Source organism: Akebia trifoliata, chromosome 7 (assembly GCF_017979445.1).
Source record: "Akebia trifoliata isolate Shusen 1 chromosome 7, ASM1797944v1, whole genome shotgun sequence".
Taxonomy (NCBI): Eukaryota; Viridiplantae; Streptophyta; class Magnoliopsida; order Ranunculales; family Lardizabalaceae; genus Akebia; species Akebia trifoliata.
The window spans coordinates 10263111-10286589 of NC_141381.1; the positions used below are offsets into that span (position 1 = coordinate 10263111).

General features: G+C 36.6%; 2 protein-coding genes across 3 annotated transcripts; one reads left to right on the forward strand and one right to left on the reverse strand.

The window, feature by feature from the left end:
- Positions 1-1144: 1144 nt before the first annotated feature.
- Positions 1145-19180, forward strand: LOC147398203 (protein DETOXIFICATION 12-like). 2 transcript variants are annotated; one of them, XM_086447358.1, is made up of 7 exons: positions 1145-1556; positions 16179-16723; positions 16836-16922; positions 17233-17289; positions 17555-17793; positions 18592-18797; positions 18944-19180. In XM_086447358.1, exons 1-7 carry the CDS (start codon positions 1311-1313, stop codon positions 19076-19078), a joined length of 1515 nt encoding a protein of 504 aa, XP_086303484.1. In that variant the 5' UTR covers positions 1145-1310; the 3' UTR covers positions 19079-19180. The 2 variants fall into 2 exon arrangements, with proteins under 2 accessions (XP_086303484.1, XP_086303485.1); XM_086447359.1 differs by having other exon boundaries at positions 1419-1556; positions 16154-16723.
- Positions 19181-20682: 1502 nt separating this feature from the next.
- Positions 20683-22967, reverse strand: LOC147398204 (microbial collagenase). Its single transcript, XM_086446673.1, is given in 5 exon segments — positions 20683-21262; positions 22294-22353; positions 22455-22576; positions 22579-22636; positions 22746-22967. Coding segments are annotated over 5 exon segments (747 nt in total). The 3' UTR covers positions 20683-20977.
- Positions 22968-23479: the final 512 nt, after the last annotated feature.

The window sequence follows — 23479 nt, forward strand, 5'->3', positions numbered from 1 at the left end:
GGTCCCATTGTCCCCACTTCAAAACAAACTTAAAATCACCCAATCCACAAATGGATTTCCTAACCATCTGATCTAATGTCGTTGATTGAAGTGTCAAAGAAGTAACTATTGAAAAAGCCAGACAATCAAATTTAAGCAAATCAGACAGTTCAATATGATACAAGAAGTGGCCTACTTCATGATCTGATTTTACATGAGCAAATGTTGGTCTTTCATCGAAGCCTTATCCAAAAGATTTGGTGTCAAATAAAAATATCGTGTTCATCCATTCAATTTTGTTCATAGTCGTGTGTCTTATGTTATTGAAACTTTGTCCATATAAGATTTTACTATCTTAATAACTCAATACATATATTTTTAGGCCTTAAATTCATAATAAATTATGTAAATACTACTAACATCAATCAGAGGAAAAAAAAACCCTAAAAACAAGGGAAATTGATGAAGAATCAGAATAATTTAAAAATTGATGAAGAGTTAACAATTTCTACAACAAATGTTTAGAAATGTGAAGCAATACTTACTGGATCTGAACCAATCAAATGACTGAGAAGAGAAGATCAAGGATTTGAGCTTCAGTTCTTGGAAGGCGCAGATGACGACGAGATCAAGAGGATTTGAGCTTAAGTCAAAGAAGACGATCAGCAACTTTTATAAATTGATCGATCGAGAGAGACAAAGAGGAGAGATCGAGAGAGACTTAAAGAGGAGAGATCGAGAGAGACAGAGAGGAGAAATCGACAGAGACTTAAAAGATGAGAGTTCGAGAGATCGAGAGAGGCAGAGAGACGAGAGACGAGAGTTCGAGAGAGATAGAGAGACGAGAGACGAGAGACGAGAGTTCGAGAGAGATAGAGAGACGAGAGACGAGAGTTCGAGAGAGATTGAGAGAGACAAAGAGTAGAGTTCGAGCGAGAGAGATTTACAGGGAGAGTTCGAAGGAGAGAAAGAGAAAAACAGAAAAATAGAAAAACAGAACGGGCCGGTAAAACGATAGAAAAATTCGGTGGGCCAAGTCTGTCGAAATATTTTCTGGGCCTAAACGTGGGCTTTGGACCGACGAAATATAAACGACGGCTTAGGGCCGTCAAATTTACCGCTACAGTGATGCCGAAATATTCCTGTTTTGACGTTGTGTCATGGGTTGGTTCAAAGGCTGGTTAGACATGGCGCCAACACAAGGGATATGTATTTGTGATCAACACCTAAAGTTAATTTCCTCAATCTTCTATCGCTCTATATAGGACTAAAATATGTCAGAGTCTTTATTCTTCTTCTTCTCTCTTCCTTAAGAGGAGAGAGCGAGAGAGATGGAAGAGGAGGGTTTGCTAGTGAAGGAGAAATATGTAGAGAGAAGAGAGGAGTTAAGATGGGAAGTATTGAGAGAGGAGGTGAAGAAGGTTAGTTACTTAGCAGGACCAATGGTGGCTGTGACCTTATCTCAATACTTTTTGCAACTCATTTCTATGATGATGGTTGGTCATCTCGGTGAACTTGCTCTTTCTAGCAGTGCAATTGCTACCTCTCTCACTGGTGTTACTGGTTTCAGCCTTCTTGTAAGTCTAAAGTCTCTCTTTGACTCTCTCGCTTAATAACTTTGATAAGTTTTGGGGTCATCTGTAATTTTGTGAAAGTTGGATGACTTATCTGTGATTTGGGAAAAGTTATGTTGACCTTTCTCTATTTTTTTTAAATAAGGTAGCAATCAATCATGAACAGAAAAATAAAATCGAGGGTAGTACGGTAAATTTGGTGTTACACTTATATGGCAGAAATGATTATCTCCAAAAGCTAGGGTGCATCTAATTTCATGCCACGTGACATTTTTTTTTTGGGTGGGGCGTGGTACCCACTGACCTTATGGATATTTGGTCCATCACTAGGTGAACCTAGATACTAAAAATCATAGTATTTGATAATTTGTATCGCTAGATCTAATCTCATGTAAATTCAATGAATTTAAATCTAACGATTAGCAAAGATTCTTAAGACATTGCTATTATGAATGGATGCACATCACCAATCAAATTGACCTTTTGTGTGTAGATTAACCAAGGGATGGATCACATACCCATATGGTCAGTGGGTCACAAGATATAGATGCCAACTTCGTTACATTGGTAAAGGTGTGTGAAAAGTTGATCCCACTAACTAGTTCAAACCCCCTTGAATCAAGTTTCACATGACAACTAACCACCTTGTTTGCCAAGCAAAAACCAGTGTCACATGATCATATTTGTATCAAATAATAAGTTTAAATTATAAAAAGTAATCATTTTAATTATTTTAGATGCATTGTGCAAACATGAAAAGTTAATAATGTGATCCTTATTACTAAGTCATTTCAAGTCATCACCATTCTTTTGAGAAATGGGTGAGAATGGTCATCAAAGATAGTATTTTAGAAAATCAACTTTGTATAGCATTTGTAGTGACTCTCATTCATAGAAAATAGACGTGGTCTATCTAGATCTAGGTAAGGAGGTTCGATTAAAGAATAGGGAAGATATTAGGCACTCCACTCTCTCTACTATAAGGTGGTTTATCTTTAAAACTTGATCATTTGGAAATGAAAAAAATTAAGAGAAAAGAAGGGAACAAAATGCAATAAATGGAATGCATGAGGAAGTAGTTGTGCAATAAGTAAACAAATGTACTTCTTTTGAAGAGGGTTTAATGTTTGTAAGATACATAAGGGGTTGTCTTCTGGAGAAGGGCACCCCCATTCAAGTCTTTACTTCAACAATTTGGTAAATTGGAATGTTGACTTAGGTATTTTAGGAATGTTCCATGACTAGAACTTTCTATCAATCCATAGTATTAAATACATGCATGCATGACTAGAAACTTTGTGTTTCAACCCTACTAAAAGAGTAACACATTTCTTCATCATAACCAAGCATGTGTGATGTGAGTGTGTGTGTGTTGTGTACATTATGATGTAAGAGAGATAAATAGGTTAAGAAGCTTCAATTCCCACCATTTTCGATCAGATTTTCATGCACATTCCAAGCATAAGGTTGAGGTCAAACTTACTAGGGATAAAAGAGGGTGTTTCATAACATCCTAGGAATTTCTAAAAAATTAAAAGAAATATGTTAGAAGAAGAAAGAATGCAAATGCTTAGAATAAAACTACTATCTAAACCCACCTTGTTCCTTAAAGTTCTTGTTTGAGTTCTTCAACGAGCTTGAGTTTTTTGGTGGATTGGATTGCAGGTTGAAATTGTTAGTGTAGAGTTTAAGGATAAATAAGGGTTGAAGGTTCTTTGTAGAAGGTTATAGGTTAAAAAATGGTTGAGAGCTTTTGAGTAAGGATTTTGAATTGAGGGAAGGTTGGAGATGTAGAGTCGGGATTTTGGTAGGATTTAAAGTTGAGAGAAAGCAACTTGAGAGCATCGGATTCTCGTGAAACATGAGAGTTTATATATAGGTTTTTGGGGAACTTTTGAAGTAAAATGGTCCTACCCTAGGGAGTTTAGGAAATGAAATGACAAATGTTGTTTTTTTTTTATAAGCAAAGAGACTTCATTAATTAAAAGGCAAGGTTGAACAAGGAGGCCAACCAAGCTAGAGAGACAAAGTAAAATGACATTAATCTCGTGAGATACAACACACCCCATCCCATCTTACCACAAAATCTTTGAATCAAATATTCCTAAACTCTTCAGAAATCTTCGATCATAAGAACAAAAGACATAGAATAGAATGGATGATAGATTGGGAGTCGAATTTTTCCCTCAAACCACAAGCCTCACCAACTCACAAAGTTAGTGAAACTCCATAAGATTCTCTTAACCCCTGAGAATGATCTCCCATCAGTTAGTTATGACTCAAAAAAAATCTTTGACAAAAGCTAGGAACTAACCCAAAAGTCCGAAAAGGCTATAAAAATGGACCCACACCTCGGTAACCACTTTGCAATGAAGCAACACATATACCATCAATTCTACATAACTCTAGCACATCACGCAACAACTAGCACAACAAAAGCCTCTAGTCCTAAAAAAGTACAAGGTCTGAATCCTATTGAGCACCGATGTCCATGCAAAGAAAGATAGCTTTGAGGGCACTCTAAGCTCCCAAATCGCAACTCCCAAAAAGTTTGAATGCCCCTCGTTAGCAATCGATTGGTAGAAAGATCTTCCATAAAACCTTCCATCTTTGTTTTCCAACCACTCCCGAGCATCAACATGATATGATTCAACTTGGTATGAGTTTGTGGCATTAACTAGCATCCAAGCATCCTCTAATTCCAAGTCATTAAAGCCTCTACGAAAGACAAAGTCCTAATTCCACATTCCATCTAGTCATATTTTAAAATTGGAAATCAAAAAGCATTTCTTTCTTTGTGAAGATTGAGTAAAGGATAGGAATTCCTCCATTAAAGGTCCATGTCTGCACCAACTATCCTCCCAAAATCTTACCATGTTTCATCTTCCCACCTTGAAATGAGTTTTCATCCTTAACAAATGAAGCACTTTCAAAATTTCTTTCCATACTCCACACCCATGTGCACCATTTTTTGTCTCGCTCTCCTATCTAAGCGAGTTGGTTAAAAAATTTGAAGCGACAAGACATCTCCATAAGCTATCCTCCTCAACACCAAAACACCATAGCCATTTCCCTAGGAGTATTGAATCTACCATGCCAAACTTCCTGATGCCAAGGCCGCCCCACACATTTCCAACTCACAAGGTGATGTTTTATCATGCCACAAGAAGTCCTAGATTACCTTGTCTAGTTGCAACTCCACCCTTCAGGCCACCCAGAATAAAGATATGAAATATATTGAGATGCTAAACATGACACTTTTAATCAAAGTGATCTTGCCCCCTTTTGATAGATAATTTGTTTCCCAAGCTACCAATTTTTTACTCACCCTTTCCACTACCAAGTCCCAATGGAAACCCCAAATAAATTGTTGGAAGATTGACCGCTGGCCATCCCAAATAAATCACAAGAAATCCCACATTTGGAACACTCCGCACTACAAAATCCTTACTCTTTCTCATATTCACAAGGATACCCAACACCGCTTCGGAGCAGCATATAAATCCTTTGAGCCTCCTGGCTTGCTCCAACAAGACATCGATGAATACTAAGGTGTCATCAACAAATTTTAGATGGGAAATCGATTTTCCATTTCTAATCATTGTAAACCCCATAATGTCACCATTAGCCACTCCTCTCTGAACTATGCGGCCAAGTGTTTCTGTTACAATGATGAAGAGAAAAAGGGTGGATAATGGGTCACCCTATCTCAAACCTCAAGAACTTCTAAAAAATCCATGAGGTGTTACATTAACTAACATCGAAAATGAGGATGAAGAAATGCATAAAGTAATCAACCCAATCCATGTATCACCAAAGCCCATCTTTCCCAATGGGTAGAGAGGAAATCCCAATTGACGTGATCATAGGCCTTATCTAGGTCTACTTTGCAAACTAGACCTGGAGAGTTGGACTTGAGGTGGGAATTTATGCATTCATTAACAATAACTACCCCATCTAGGATTTTTCTACCTATAATAAAAGCCCATTGTTGGACTGATGACGACTTGGATTATCGCCCTCAATTAGTTAGCCAACAAACCGCTATGATTTTGTACGACGTATTCGCCAAGCTAATCGATCTCAAGACTATGATATCTTGAGTCCCTAACAGTTTTGGGATCAACACTAGAAAAGTACAATTTGAGCCATAGTCTAGAAATGTAATCTCAACTCATTTTAAAGAACTTTATAGGGCCATCAGGTCTGAGTGCTTTATCAGTGCTCCTGTCCACTATAATATTCCACACCTCGTCCTCTTCGAAGGGTTTTTCTAACTACACGTGTTGCTTCTGGGAGATGCTATCAAAGTCAAGGGATTCTGCCTTGGTCTACTAGAATGCGAGTCAAATGCGAGTCAAAATAAAGCTTAGAATAGAAATCAACCATCCCCATAGAGACCACTTTTTCCCCTCCAACCAGACCCCATCTACCCTTAGGTTTGAGATGTGATTTGTTTTATTGTCTAAAATGCAACTTTTAACTTGAGGATATAATGGCTCAAGGAAGGGACAACAACACTAAGTACTTCCATCATATTGCAAACGCATACAGTAAAACAAATCACATTTCAAGACCTCTTTCAACTAAACATCCATTCTTCCAAAGGAATCTTTGTCTATTTGATGAGAAACTCCTTGAGTGCCTTAAGTTTTCTGCATAAAATGCACCCTGGCCTTCGTTCGGAAGATATGTCTCTCCACCGTCTGCCCACGAGCTCTTTAAACTTCTAATGAGAAGGTATGGGTCCCTGTCTGAAAATCCTTGCTTCCAACAAAAGTGGGTGGTAGTCACAAATTGGATTTGAAATTGCTTCCTATGAAATAAAGCCAAACAACTCATCCCAACCCGATGACACCAGGAATCTATCTAGACGATTAAAATCAAATTGCTTTGATGGTTAAACCATGTAAATTGTTTACCTTGAATAGGAATATCCAAGAGATTATTATAAGCCATAAAATCTCCAAACTTACACGTGCATGCCGTAACTCTTGAACCCCCTTTATTCTCAAAAGAGAATCTGATAACATTGAAATAGTCCCCTAAACACCAGAGAAAGCCCCAACAGTTGCCCACATCATCCATTTTATTCCAGAGTTAGCTTCTCTTTCAACTTTCAAACAGACCATACACACCTGTGAAAGCCCAGCATCGGTTATCCCCGACACATTTGCAAAACATGGAGATAAGGAAAACCCCCACTAGAATATCTTATACCTCTATAAACTTCTTGAACCATAGAACAATCACACCCCACATTTCTCAATGACTTTGTTTCTGGTCCTCCAAATGTCCCGAATAAAGGAAGAGTTTGTTATTCGGTAGATACCCGAAAAATGAACAAAATAAAAATTGATCGAGGCTTGTGTTGAACACAATGTCTTTAAGACAATTTTGTTCCCACAATTTGGTGAAAACGGATTAATGAACAATTGTCTCAAGAAATTTAGGACGAGAAATTCAGAATGTAAGTTAAAACAAGAGAAAAAAAGAAAAATTTTGAACAAAAAAAACCAAGTAGAAAAGGAAAAGACATGATGTCTCTTAAGAGACTTAAGACAATCCAAGCCCAACACTTAAATACTAGAAAAAGGGTCCATCGCGCACACCCATGTGAAGCCAAATTGTCAAAATTTACACCCTTCCTGCGTACGCACACGCATTAAGGATTTTTTAGACCAATGGTTTAAATCCTTCTTGAGCCTATGGGCCCTTTGCGCGTGCGTAGGCTTATCCAAGTCTCTCTCTCATATTCACTTAAGAAATATGATAAGTTCTATATAAGAACTAGACAAATCTCTTATTCCTATCCAATGTGGGACTAAAGAGTTTTGCTAAAAAACTTAATAGTTCTACAAACCACATATAACAAACCATGGCTATTAGGGATTTTTTGAAGCCGATTTCTCATTTACCAACTATATAAATGAAATTATTCTTTACAAAGAAAAGAATAAGTTCCTAAGTGGTCTCACCCCAAAGTGTGGGACCCACTTAAATAGTAGCTCAAATAGACCTACTTGGTCACAAAATTTTGAAAAATTCCATAGATTTTTCCAGCAAAGTTCATTCTATCAACTTTTGTCTACTATAACATAGTTATGTGTAGTCGATACAAATGAATTACAACTTTCACTAAGGCTCTCTTCGCTCTATCGTTTAAGCCTCAAACATTCCAAGAGAAGAGTTTAATCTTCATCGGACACCTGAAGCATTTTCCCACTACATAGAACTAAAGAAGGCAACAGCGAAACCTTGGGAGAAAACTTCTATAGTTCCTAAATTGCCTTCGTCAACATGACCTTCAATTTCTTCATATTTCCTACATCTACCAGCTCTTTGATTTGAGAAGTGTTGCATGGTTCTTTTATAGGGGGCGAACAAAAAATAATCTCCACTTCTTTTATGATGCATGTTTGCTCCTCCCCAACTGTAGAGCAATCATCAAGAACTATTTCATAACACTTCACAATGCCTTCTTGGTTTCTCGGAGCAATCTCAAGAAGGAAGCATGCTTCCTCATCTTGAATATTCAAATCCACCCCCGCAGACAACCCATCTTCGGAATATGGTCCACAACTACTCATATAGCACCTCTACCACTTGCACTTTACTATGCCCTACTTCCCAAATCTTTGAATCTCCTCTTAAAGTTCCAAAAAATTGGTGTGGAACTAAAGGGGTGTCTCCAATTCCCCATTTACTCCCTCCACACTAGCAAGTCTGGAAAGGTCTTGGAAAACTATAGCCTCTCATAGGTACTCCTATGTCCTCTACGTCCTAAGGATTATATCACTTTAGTGATCAAGACTAAAGAAACGTAATCCCTTATCATATCATCGTAGAGAAAACCAGAATGTTAGCCTTTTTTCCAAGTCCTTGAACATCTACCATGACTCCATGATGCAAAAGTCACAAGATCGAGACAAACAAACTTAATCTCCACTATGTTGCAACCTCCTCCATAGCAAATAACTTCTCTGTTTCTATATTTGCAAAGCAGGAGTTTGCTAAAGTAACAAGCTGGGTAAGCTGAATGATATGTTCAAGTTGGGCTGATCTAGTTACGAAATTTAGATCTATTGGGCTATATTTTAAAGCAGTGCAAAAAATCAAATTTGGCCTTAGTCATCGGGTTTAAAAGTTCATCCTCCAAGAAATAGCCTATGGACTTTCTTTTATTCAAACCCAAGTCCAAGGACTCTTCTTGAATGGGCCTCAAAGGGAGCACGATACGTGCATCTAAGAATTTTCGATCTCAAAAATATCACAAAATAAAGGTTTATATGCACGTAGACCAATGGTTTCCAAGACCCACTCCCTAGTCCCTTACAATTGACACATGTCCTTATCTCCAAGCCTAGATCCAAGATGCGTCGACCTACTACTTCCCCAAGCATACTAGTTTTAGCCAATCTCTCACCCTTAGGATAGATGATATCTCATCCTTTGGTCTTTTTTCAAAATTCAAAATGGATACTGTAGAGGGTAATAACTTACACATCCATTTAGATCGTACACGTGTCTAGGCCGGTTAAGTGGTACCATACGCAGATCAACATACGGAGTGCTACCCAGCAAAAGGACAGGCCAAGGTAAAGAACGCCTGGCTTGCCAGTCTAACCAGTATTATCCATTATTCTTCTACTACTCTAACTTGAGCGTTGAAGATTTTTTAGCAGGTATAACACTAGTACTAACAAGGAAGAGGAGGATGGAGCGACTTCGAATCTGTGAGGCAAAGTCCATCAACATCATTCGTCAGAATTTAACCCCAAAAATCTGGCGTTGTCTGTGGGAACGAATCAAGAACACTTACTAAAACCACAAGGTAGGGTGGATCAATGAACGATGGTGGAGTTTTGGGCACCCCTTTGGGTTTTGATTTGGTTATTAAATCATTTGATCGGCATAGGTTTAATCAGATAAAAAGTAGTGGCAAATCAGGAAATCACAAGTAATGATTTAATTGTGTCATTACGATGGCGACGATCAATTGTACAAGGTGATAAGTTAGTATTGTTCTGGGGTAACAGTCATTGGAAGATGCAGGAGAGAAAGAAATGTGCAGATTACAAAACTCTAAATATGGTGTTGCGTCAACATCAAAAGAAAAAAAGTAAATACAGATGGTAAAAGGGTAAAGATAATGCTAATGAAACTATGAATGTATTCTTACATGACTATGTGAAAGGCATGGTGTACAAAAAGGTGTAAAAATTTATGAGGTTGTTACTACCAGACCACTTTAGATATGGCTAGGCTCATGTGGGAGTGGTAGATATACTCCTGGGAGGATATACATCATAGGGAGATCACCAATTCTAATCAATTAGTACCAACTCACAAAAATCGGCTTGGTCTGCCCAGCCTTGCTCAGTTTCTACTCATGATGATTGGTTTGTGTGCAACATAAAGGTATAAAATGAGGTATGTTTTTATTTAAGTCATGAACTTGGCCAAGTCACAAGAATCCGCAAAGTCGAGCTTAGCTTCAAGAATTTAACTAAGTTAGAAGACTACATCAAATCACGTGACTAGATTGGGAGCTAATAATCACATTATATTTCGTACATGTGTTATTCTTTTTTGGTGTTGTTTGAAAGTGACAAGTTGCAAGGTTTTCGCAACTCTACTCTAACTTGATGAGTAGAGCACAGAGTTGGGCGCAACCATTTGGTTCCTTTGGGGTTGCAAAGTCTTCGTGACTACTCTAACATGATGAGCAAAGCATAGAATTAGGTGCGATCACTTGGCTCCCTTAGGGTTGTAAAGTCTTCGCGATTCTACTCTTACATGATAGGTAAAACATAGAGTTGGACGCGACCACTTGGCTCCTTTAGGGTTGCAAGGTCTTCGTGACTCTACTTTAACCTGATGGGAATAATGTAAAATTGGACATGACCTTACTCTATCCTGAGTAGCAGAGTAGAGCAAACTGTATAGGCAAAATAGAGCAGGACTGTATAGGTAAAGCAGAGCAGGACTATACAAGAAAAGCAGAGCAAGATTATGCAGGTATAACAAAATAGGACTGTGCAGGTAGAGCAGAGCAGGATTGTGTGGGTAAAGTAGAACATGACTGTACAAGTAGAGCAGAACAGAGTAGGACTATGCAGGTAGAGTAGAATAGGACTGTGTAGATAGAGTAAAACAGGACTGTGCAAGTAGAACTGAACAGAGTAGGACTGTGCAGGTAAAGTACAGTAGGACTGTATTGGTAGAGTAGAGCAGGATTGTGCAAATAGAGTAGAGCAGAGGAAGACTGTGCCAATAGAATAGAACATAGTAAACAGAGAAAAGTTAGGTCCCTAGCATAGTTGGGTGGACTAAACAGACTCTAGAGGCAAAACAGGACAGATCTCGATTAAACGATAATTAATGCATATCTCGAGGCATTAATATATCCTTGAGTAGATTTTTAGTTAAGATTGTAATCTTACCCAAAAACATAATCTCCTAATTAACTAGAGAATATCTATTTCTAGATAAGGAGAGATTTTGGATAAAATCCTGATTTAATTTGACTTTTCTTTTAGAGTTTGTTTTTCTATATATACAAAAAAAAAAAAAACGAACAAAAAAGGCTCAGGGGAGAAAAGAGGACGAGAGGAAGCTATGGTTAAAAAATCTTGTAATATCTTGAAGAATAGTGGAATGGCTTTTCGAAGCTTAGGGACGTAGTCCGATTTTTGGAAGAATCCCGTAAACAAATCTTACTTCTTGTCTTCCCTCTCTTTCCCTTCTTTTTGACTATTTTTTATGTGATTTTTGATCATTTTTTAGTGCATCAAGAACAATGAAGATCGATTGTCATGGGTAAATCTCAAGGAATCAGTGGCATCTGAGATTTCACCTTTACAGATGCTTCTGATGAACTCTTAGGTTTAAATTGATTCAAATCAAATCGTGTACTACCATGCTTCGTTTTCTCTAACGGTTGCCTAAACTCTGAGTTACAGACCGCCTAACACAGCTAATCTACTACACTCTCAAAGGCTAAGGGAACCAGTTTGTAAGATTTTTTGATCTCCGACCTCTCTTTGACAAACCAGATCTGGCATACTTCTCAACAGCCTCTCACTAAAGACATGTAAACCCACATTCACCTTAAAATAAGCCCTAGGCACCATGATCCACCTTGGGATGTCAATTGTTTTCCAATACACTTTAATGGAAGTTGCATCGAGATCTAACATCTCGTTCATCTGTTAGAACTCAATAACGTGTGGCCTATTGACCTCACGGTTTTTGTAGTTTAATTGCACAAGGATTCTATAATAAAAGATGTTAATATTGAAAGGGATTCCTAATATCGTTTGGAATTAGAAAGTATCTCTTTAAATTTAGTAGGAAACATTGATAGATAGAAAACTTAATAAGAAAAGAACTCTTGACCCTCTATCTCCATCTATAAAAGAGGATTGGCATCTCATATTAGAAAAGAGTGAGAAACGCACATAACATATAGAGTTATGTAATAGTAATCTACATCAATCACTAATCCAAATAGAGAGGAGAGAGAATGTGGGTTTAGAACTAAAAGAACTTACAATTTGGGGTTTGGGCACTTCGTCAAACACGTGGATTGAGAAAGATACACCTCCAACAAATTTATTAAATCAATGATTTGGATATGGCACAAAGTAAGTACCCTAACTTCGATTCTTAACAATATAAATATTATTCTTAAGACATGTGCATGATTCTAGATACTATTGAAAATAATAGATTAATAATTATGTAGAAGATTTTGTATACTTAAAATCTAACATCATCTCCTTCATTTCAATTAAGCCCCCCAAAAGTTCTCCAATGAAATCAAAGACCTGCGAATTCCATCCATCTAAAGAAAAATCGATGATGTCAAACCACTTTCCATTTTTCTCTTGGCTTTTTGCCTAACCATTACAATTTGCAAACCAAGACCTCAAGTTAACCATAGAGTCATGAACCCTTATATCTTCAGCTCTCCAAAATAGTCGAACTCCTTTTTAGAATATAAAAATCCGATGATTGTTCCCCCAAGAAACTCACAAAAACTTCTCCCTAGGTTTTAATAGTTGGGCTAGATCCTCTAGCACGTCCTCCCATACAACTCTAGGACTGGAAGCTTCATAGATGATGGCCCACCTCCAACTCCCAAAGTTCTCCATGGGCCCCACAATTGAGATACATCTTAACCTCTTTGCCTCAACGTGTGGCATCATCTTTGTGTGAGCAGTCTGCATAACAGCAATACATACCTTACACTACTCTTAAGTTCTCGATTAAATTATGCCAACCTAAATCGTCTTCCCCTTCTGGAATCATCAACCACCCATTGCCCAGATGCTTTGAAATTCGGATGCAACAATCCTTTTAATTCTCAAATCCACACGCTAGTTGACATCTGCCAAGGACGACAGATTTGTCTCATACTTCCTTCCAGCTGGGAGCATACATGCATCTTTCAACACCTTCACCAACCAATTCTTTTCCTCTTCGAAAAAAGACATCTCTGAATCACCCTTGCCTCTTTTTTTAATTATCCATGATCTCTAATTGTCCTTCACCCAGCCTCTCTGTATTTCAAACACCTTGTGGTCTACCTAAACCAACGTAACCCTTCCAACCAGACCTAGAATCGTGGCTGGACTCCCGAATTTGTTTTGGTTATCACCTCTTCTCCTGCTTTCATTGATCTTCTCTCATCTCTCTTAGGGAATATTTCTTATCTTGGGTTAGCGGTTACTAATGCATACTTTTATTGCGAGTAACCATAAATACCCCCACTTTTCCTTGTTTGACAATTTTTCATCAATGAATAATAGTGATCATATTAGCGTTCCTCATCGTGCTCAAGCGATGGGCTGCTATGATAGTTATTTGGTTGACCATGACCCTATCCAATGCTTCTTGCACAAGACTCAGGGTCCAACACACTCGTAGTTTCATCTGGAAGTAGAATTCCAATGACATGATAAATGTGTAGGAAACCCTTTTGATTTTCAATATTCTTGAGAACTCTAAAACTCATCCTAGCCCATCCAAGTATCCTATGTTTGTTTCCAAACTATAGAGGGTTCTTCTTCGGTTGATTTACCGAAGTCATAGTAACAAAAACTCTGTTGTTTTTTTATTTTTAAAGTCTCAGTTTAAAACATGTTTCATACCTCTTACAATTAAAACAGTATAAAAACTCAAAGATTTTAAATTTAAAAAAAAACACGTTTTAAACACTTCTATGTTTTAAATGTATTTTTTACATTTTAAAAACATTTTTTTAATAAAAATAAAAAACCTAATCCATTTTTTTTTGTAGGTCTATCATTAATTTCTACGGCTTTATGGTTTTCTGTAATTTGGTTCATTGTTTAAGGTAGGATTTGATGGTAATGCTTGATAATATAAAATAATAAAAAAATTCAATAGTGTGTAATTTTGCTCAAAATATAATTTAATGGTTATACTTTTTTTAATCATCCTAACATGTATAATTATGGGTAGGAACATGTTATCATACATAGATATTCAATAATATTTTTTCGTTCAAAAATATTTTGTAAACTTAGAATAAAATGTACTTTACATTATCCTAAAATGTATAATTACAGGTAAGAAAATTATACTTTACATTATGATTACATTTTTTCCATTATTTTTAACATATATGGGTAGCATTCGGTTACCAAAGTCCTAGCCAAAATGTTTTTGTCCTATATGGGCTAAAAGTTTCAGAATGGCATGATTTTTTGTGAAGGTGATCTCTATGGCGAGGAGATCATCCTCATAAAAAATCAGCCAATTATGAAACTTCTAATCCCAATTTATAACTTGAAGAATCGTGAATCGTTAGTTTGTACTGCTAGTTTATAAACCACTTTTATGTGAGTAAAAAGTGGTAGAAGACATGTGGCATAAATAAGATGAATATTGATCACATGAAGACTATAAGACATATCTTGAGAGTTGATTGGTGTATTTTAAGTTATATTTAATTTTGTTAAAAATGTAATCTTATCAAGAAATCAAAAGTCACCTAGGGAATTTATTTTTGGATAATGATAAATTTAAATAGCTGGTTGAGAATGCCTTGATTGGGGAAAGATTATTAACTCATTCCATTAGGGTTTAGTTTCATCTTTTGTATCTATATAAGGAGAGCTATTATGTAAAAGAAATGGGGTCTTGAAAAGAGAAAAAAAATGATAGAAGAGGTTAGGTTTTGTAGATCTTGTAATGACTTTAAAAATAGTGGAATTGCTCTTTGGAGCCTAGGGACGTGGTTAGATTTTAAGACGAACCCCGTGAACAAATCTTGTGTTTTGCCTTCTCTCCCTTTTTTCATTTTATTTGATTATTCTTCTTTTATGATTTTAATCGTTTGTGTGCATCAATAACAATAAAAATCGATTGTTAGGGATAAATCTCAAGGAATCGACGACATCCGAGATTTTACCTCTATAAATGGGGTTAGAAGTTTCAGAATGAGTTGATTTTTGTGAAAATAATGTCCTCACCATAGAAATCACCCTCACAAAAAATCAACCCACCAAAACTTTTAGCCCATATAAGAAAAAACTTCTGCTACAAATTCGGTTGTTGAACCCGACTTTATATATAATGTGGGGGGGGGGGGTCCTGGGGGCTGGGCGAGGGTTTGTGTGACAAAATGTCACAGTTGTCAGATCTACACATATCAAACACTTCAAATCTGTTAAAAAATACATGCGCAAATTGATTCACTTCATAGTTTGTAAAAATTCACACCTAACCCAAGCTCTTGTGGGAGAAGTCAAGCTCTGAAGAATGGGTTATCGTTGCCACAACTATGTCGCCGCTTGAGTTCTTCTTGGGAGTGGCTACAATGGTGGGGTTGCAAAGGAGATGGAGATGATGGTGAGTGGAGCTCAAAATTGCAAAAGTTAGGGCAATGTGGAGATATTAGAATTTTGTTTGGGGTTTTTTTCTTGGTGAAGAAGACAATGTGGGGAGGTAGTTGCAATTTAAAAAAAGGGTTAGTTAATCAATTTGCGCATGTATTTTTTTTAGCAAATCTGAGCAGTTCGATGTGTGAAGATCCGACTACTAGGACATTTTACGTGAATGTTTGTCTGGAATTTTGTCACATGAATCCGACCGATATATATCGTTTTTTCTCATTTCTCTCATTTTCTTCAAAGTTTTTCCTTGCCATTTTAAACTGGTTCTCCTACTTGGTGAATATGACAAAAACAGATTCTGAAATTTGTGGAATTACCATTTCAGTGCACTATTCATTTTGTTTCCGAAATAGTAAATGACAATTTTAGAACTAAAACAATTTGATTAAAATGGGGAAAACTTTGTATTATTTTATAAAGCAGAAACTATTTTAACCATTTAATACGACCAAAAAACGGCGCAGCAGGGGAGGGGGGGCGGAAGTAAAAACGGTAATTTACCATTCACAAAATTGAAATAAATAGTGTGCTGAAATGGGAATTTCACAATTTTTTTCTACGCAGGTTTTCAGGAATTTCCCCTTCGTATTTTTAGGCTGGGTTTGTCAAATTGACTCACTGAGTCACAAAGTAATTGATATACTCTAAACTTGTTTGAATTGTTCGTAACAGATTGAATTTTCTCTGTGACAATCAGCTAGGAATGGCAAGTGCACTAGAAACACTATGTGGCCAATCTTATGGAGCACAACAATATCAAAAGCTTGGAATTCATACTTATAGTGCTATAATCTCTCTCATATTGGTTTGTCTCCCTCTATCACTCATATGGTTCAACATGGGAAAACTACTCATTCTCATAGGCCAAGACCCTTTAATATCTGATGAAGCTGGAAAATATGCAATATGGTTGATCCCTGCATTATTGGCTGACGCTAATCTTCAAGCCCTAACAAAATATTTACAGTCTCAAAGTTTGATCCTTCCATTGCTCTGGGGCTCCTTTGCATCACTTTGTCTCCATATTCCACTCTGTTGGGTTCTTGTATTTAAGTCCGGATTAGGATATGTTGGGGCTGCTCTAGCGATTGGGATATCATATTGGTTGAACGTGATCTTCCTAGCATTGTACATCATGTACTCTTCTTCGTGTGAGAAAACACGAGTACCGCTATCAAAGGAAGCATTCAGAGGGATCCGCGGTTTCTTTCAACTTGCACTTCCTTCCACTTTAATGGTCTGGTAAGTTATCTATTTAAGGTTTTACTTAGGGTCTTGACATTTCAATATTATTCTTTTACCGTTTATTATGTCCTTAATGGATGATACTTTATGCATGTGTTGGTGGTGCTAGTCTTGAATGGTGGTCGTATGAGCTGCTTGTCCTTCTGTCCGGGATTTTACCTAATCCGCAGCTCGAAACTTCTGTACTCTCTATATGGTACGATACTTTCGAAGCGTTTACTTAATTTGATAATATGAAGGCTCTTTTTTATTTGATTTGGTAAAGTTAAATGGCCTTTGGGTCTTGAATTTTTTCACGAAATTCATTTAGGGCAATACGATTATTTTGAAATGCTGTGTTCAAGACATTCCAATTTCGGCCATGACCTAAACGAAATATTGAATGCTCCAGTCGATATTATCTCGGTTTTTCTCGCAACCAAAACATTGCCTTGAGATGAGATTTTAAACATGGATTGTTCAATGGAGAATATATGCACTTAACTTGTTATTGTCCTTGTGAACAGCCTTACAACTCTTGCATTTCTCTACTCCATACCATATGGACTTGGATCTGCTGCGAGGTTGGTTCTGAAACTTCTTTCTCATTCATTTTAGTTTTCTTATATTTTCACTCCCAACTTTAGTTTAAAACGGACCATCTTCATTTTACATAATAATTTCATTGATTTGTGCGTTATAAACTATCTTAACCAATCTATTATTTTTTTATGAATGTGTGCATATGCGGATGGTTCAAATATGTGTCATAGTGCAAATTTATATTTATATATCTATACACATATATATACCTTGTATTAATTAGACACAACATCCTCTATTATGTAGTACTCGGGTTTCGAACGAATTGGGAGCAGGGAACCCACAAGCAGCTTATGTGTCTGTATGTGTCGTGATGTTTCTTGCTGTCACAGAGGCAATTATTGTAAGTGCAACCATCTGCGCTAGTCGATACATTTTGGGATATGCTTACAGTAATGAGACGGAAGTTGTAGATTACGTCACGATAATGGCTCCTCTAATTTCTCTCTCAGTCATCATGGACAGCCTACAAGGTGTCCTCACAGGTAATTATTTCTTCCAAGAAGGTCGAGGACTAGAGCTTAATCAGGTTCGGGTTGAATATGATCCATATCTGAATTTTTTATCTGGATCCAAATCTGACTCAGATCCTATTTAGCTAAAACCATTTTGCTTTCACTAGACCCAGATCCGACCCAACCAAATTGCTTGATTCGGGTTGGTCAGGTCAGATAATTTCGGACCATTAACATATTTGCTACATTTCTTTTCTTATTCCTATACTATTCTATTTTTTTCCCTTTTAATTATTTTATTTAATAAGAATTATTCTTATATTAAAGTAGTAGAAGAAAGATATCTTGAATAACATTAAAAAAAAAATTCTAAACAATATATCATTCGGATCTAGGTGGATATAATGATGGATCCGTATTTGACACTGGTCAGAGACATCAACCTAAATTCGACCCATTTCTTTTTCAGATACACTCCCATGGAACCAAACCCGCTAAATTTGGGTTCAAATTACTTGAACGGATAAAATCCAACCCATTTTATGCCCTATCAAGGAGACCTTCCAAAGGAACTAATTAAAACCCTTTCGAAGCTAGAACAACAAGGCCATGCACGGATAACCGTAGATGCTTTTCACTTGTATCGCGAAGAAACACATCTACGGTTATGTGTGCACCCCATGTCAGAAATGTAAAAAAGCACAGTAAATCCAATATCACCTCAGCACGACTCAAGTTCTTTAACCGTAGTTTGATATAATTTCATTTAGGTATTTGCTTTAAAATTCTTGGTAATTGAAGTTAGATGTGTTCTCTTTAAATGTTCAGGTATTTCTAGAGGCTGTGGGTGGCAGCATCTAGGCGCTTATGTGAATCTTGGCGCATTCTATGTTGTTGGGATTCCGGTAGCTGTTGTATTAGGTTTTGTTATACATTTAGGAGGAAAGGGTCTATGGCTTGGAATACTAAGTGGGGCAATTCTACAAACAGTTCTACTTTCTCTCATAACAAGTTGTATAAATTGGCAACAACAGGTTTGTAATTCATCCCTTGTGACTTATGATCTTAGCTTTCTCAATTACATGTGTTATATCATCACTAAAAGTGTAAATGAACCTAAGCACTTAAGGGATATTGTCCATTTTTTTTAGCTGGTGAGGTGATTATGTCAATCTTGCAGGCAAGCAAAGCAAGGGAGAGGGTATTTGAGGGAGATTTTTTATTGAGAACGAAGGAACCGGATGAACATTATGTATTGTGGCCTTTCACAGGGAAATCTTTTAGTCATTTACTTCGGCAACAGTTTGATCTATAGTATTAATGAAGAGGAACACTTTAAACACTTGTATTGTCTTTTGGAAAAACTACAACCTCATCACTTTCTATCAATTATCTATTAACGATTTTGGTCTTCTAATAGCTCCAGCAATGACTATCAAAAAGAGAAATACCAGGATGATTCTTATTTTGGGACCATTTTTTTACTAGTGTGAGGCAACCTCTATCCAACCAAGCCATGATTATTTATTTTTACGAGATAGCAATTGGGTTCGAAAGCAAACAACTTTGCATTGTTGAAGGTTTGTTTCTAGAAAATACCATTGACGAATTGCATGGCATTTTTTTTGGAGATCATTTTGAGAAACTCAAGATGATAAGTACCAGAGAAACCCATTGCTTATATTCTTGTATGCCAACCAATCAGACTACATGGGAAGACATAAGCTTCATTATGTCTTGTGTTTGCCAAGAATTCAATGTGCTTAGAGAACTTCATTTTCGTTGTAGTTGACCAGTTCTCGATGGAATTTCTTATTCCATACCAAAAGATGATAGATGCAACTTATTTTTGCAAACATACTCTTCCAAGAAATAATACAATTGTGTTGGATTCTCAAGTTCATGGGACATTTTCAAAGAACTCAGTGGAAGTACCTTGTCACCATTCTATAGTCCAGAATAGTATTTCTAACTTGACTCATCTTTTTTCTTTCTTTCTTTTTTGTGTTACGGCCAAAAATGGGTGCTTAGAGCAAACTTTTGGTGGGATTTTTTATGGAAAGTAAGGAAAAAGGCCAAATGTGGTGATGAAGGAGAGATCTGTAAATAATTCCCTCCATTGGATCCGATGTAATCATAACGCTGACCTACACATATAGTCATCCCACCTATGGCACATAATCCCTGCAGGAACAATATCCTTGTTTGTGTGAGTTATTGTCCATGAAACAACTCTTGATTGAGAGGTTCATAAGGCAATTCAGGATGGAGTTCTCTTGGGACTTAGGCTTCAAAAGAAAGTTTAATGACCAATTGGCCCATGTTACCATATCCCCACTAGAGTACAACCAGCTAATTTGGTCAAACTCAAGCAACAAGGAATACTTTCATCAATTTGTGTTTCATGTGTTGTTATTTCATTTCTCTGGTTATTTACTCTCAATTCTTTCACTGTTTGGGAGTTTTCAAGGTCAGACCTTTCGAGGAAGAGAAAGGATTCTATGGCATTTACTATATTTTTTTAGTATGTAAGGGACTCAGAAAGGATAGGAATTCTCGTGCGCTCAATGAAAAGGAACAGTTGCTTTAAATGCTTATAACTATCATTTCAGAAAGTTTTTTTTTTTTTTTTCTTTTGTTTTTTTTTTTTTTTTTTTTTGAGTTCAAGGGGGTATCTTCTTCGAAGGCCTTTTATTCAAATGGAATCTGATTTCTAAGCAAGAGTCATAAACTTGTGTTCTATTTATCTTCAATTGTCACCTTGACCATCACGTTAAAAAAAAATTCCATTACACTTTTTTCAGAAAAAAAAATGCATGAATGCCCATGAAGCTGAGAATGAATCTTTGCTATGCAATGTGAAAGTAAAGCAATTGATAAAGAAAGGACGTGAAAAAGGCATCAACAAGGATAGAAGGATGTGGTAATTGTCTTCAATTATGAACAGGTCTATAATACAATAACAAGAAACTTAATTAGAGAGAATCACTCCATTGTTTTGATGGAGCAGTCCAATGGTGGATAACCCATTGTAATCTATATGAGGTTAGATTGAATGTGAGCTTCACTATAATGTCAAAGCTGTTAGATGTTTTACTCAATCTAATGGCCTCCAATGTGCTTGATTTATATACAAATGATGATATTTAAATAAGAAAATAGCATACATAAGACCAGGAATGAACACTGACCTGAAAGTACAAGCAACACATAACTACATAACACGGCGACAGCGGCACCAGAATGCGGTCCCCCCACCCCTACCTTGAGCAACAGCTATTTCCTCATCCACATAAAACCAGGTAAAGAAAGGGTCCTTGGTGCCTGGTTCCCTCTCATCTTTTTGCCCGAGACTTATCCTCAGGGGACTAAATGGCCCGACCTTTATCTCGACGAACTCAAAAATGAATGCCAATATTCTCTTCTTCCATGAAAACCTGCCTTGAAATTTCAGCCATCCAATTGGGCCCAAATATACTCCGTTTTCAATCATCTTTGCCTGATAACCCAATGCAGGAATAGTTAAGATTTGAAAAATACAAATCATAAACAATACTATTTCATCTTTCTCCAATAGATTACCAAATTAGTAAGTTTGATAAGGTGTTTGGATGCAATTATAAGTTAGGCAAATTGACGAAAAGTTATCCAAGAGCAACCACAATTGATCACCTCTCCATGAACATTGGACAAGGAAGTATGAGTCTTTGAGATTAATTTATTGAAGGGCCATATCAAAAGGCAAGAGTGATTATTTCAGCCTCAGATATCAGGGAAGGTGTTGAAATTGGAAATGCTTCTTGCATCCCCCTTTTTTTTTTTTTTAAATATTTATATCCGTAACGCTTCCTTTGTCTTTGATATCAAACACCTCCTAACAGCTCAGGAATACCCACAAACAGAACAACACACATGGTCAAGTCTTCTCCCAACATGAACATGGGATTGATTTTTCACTTTTTGGCCTTGAAGAAACATGTAAATAAAGAGGAAATCAGTAAGTCTTTGGTAGCAACAAAGGAATCAATTTTGGTGAGGACTGTTGGCACTGCTGAATCATGTTAAATCATGCTGTATTTTATGTGTTTCCATCTATATTTGTTGCTTTCATGGTTTCGCACTCACATGATTCATAGTAATGTAGGATGAAAATTCTTACTGAATGACATCAATTTAGGCAATCTATTGATGTTTATGCTTGTGAGTTATTCTTGTTTGAATCATGTATTGGCTATTGGATGTTGAAAATTTCCCTTATTAATGTCCGTGAAAATCATATATATGTATATATATATGTCTTTAAGAAAGAAATTTACAACTCTCCCAAACCTCCAAACTCTGAAACTTTAGTTTTCCTGTTTGATTTCACTATCTCATAACCTGAAGACGAGTTACAAGTTACAACTACATGATACATATATACACCCAAAACACCGAAATCCCAAAATTGCACCAATTTGATCAATCACGACTAGTTTCAAGACATCTATCACAACAAATCAATAAAGAAAGAACAACAAGGGTTCTTACAGCTGCGTCAAACCGTTGAACAGCTGTAATTGGGAAATAGCTACCGCGCTTCAATCGATCCTGCAAAATAGTCCAGAAATCTATTAAGTACCCAATAAAGGAAATTACCCTAACAGTAGAATTCAAATAGTAAGTAAGCAAAGAAGTGAGGGTAGAACAACCTGGGCAGTGAAGATAAGCATCCATGTTCTCCCAGGTGATTCCTTTCCACCAAGTTTGTTGAGAAACAATGAGGGGTCGAGTTTCGATTTCTTGATCACAGAAAGGGCAGCTAGAACTTCCTTGATGCAACTTTTCTTGATTTTGCTGCATTCTTGAGCACCTTCACACTCTCCTCAACTCCCTTAAAAATAAAAATAAAAACTAAACTCAGCTTCAATATGAATTTTTGAAATAGTTTAGAATTGAACCCATCAAGAAATTTTTTTTTTTTTTTTTTCTAAAAAGCTTACTGTATCGTCTGGTTCGTCTTCTTCTTGGAGAAGAAGAGGGGTAGATGGGTCTTTTTCCTCTAGAGTGATTCTGGGATTTGATGAACAGAATCTGCTGGAACTGTGGTTTGAGGTTTTGAGAATAGAGAGGCTTTTGGAGATGGGGAAGGTTTGAGATTTGTTGGAATTTATCCAAGTGAAGGAAGTTGAGAAACAGTAGGAGGTTATTGTGAGTGATGCCATTGTTGTTTTTCTGTTCGGATCTGCATTTTTTTTTTTACGTTTGATCGTTTACCACATTTGAATGTGTGGATTGAATTAGATCCTTGGATACACGTATTTTCAAAGTTTTTTTTTTTTTTTTCTTTCTTTTTTATTTTGGGTTATTTAGACATAGCCGTCCACTTTATGGTGAATATTAGACATACCCCTTCTCTTTAAAGTGAATATTTGGGTTCTCACCATAAAAAAAATGATTTTTTTTTATACATATGCCCCCCTGATGTGGCATGTGCAAGAACCATAGATTCTTTTCCTCGGGATATATAATTTCACATACTTTTGGGGATGTACAATTGTATATCCCGAGAGAAAAAAATCTATGATTCTAACTCATGCGACGTCAAGGGGCATGTATCAGAGAGAGAGTCAAAGAAGCACTACTCTTTCACCAATCATCTTTTCAATCTTTTGAATAAAAAAATGTACCCTCCTCTTCAACGTTAAGATTCTATAAACTTCAACTTCCAAACCTC

Excerpts from the sequence above, each read along its gene's own strand:
- LOC147398203 (XM_086447358.1), top strand. The coding sequence starts at position 1,311 with ATGGAAGAGGAGGGTTTGCTAGTGAAGGAGAAATATGTAGAGAGAAGA. Across the intron at positions 16,923-17,232 it reads ACTTCTGTACTCTCTATATG|CCTTACAACTCTTGCATTTC; the intron begins GTACGATACTTT and ends CCTTGTGAACAG. Across the intron at positions 17,794-18,591 it reads CCTACAAGGTGTCCTCACAG|GTATTTCTAGAGGCTGTGGG; the intron begins GTAATTATTTCT and ends TTAAATGTTCAG.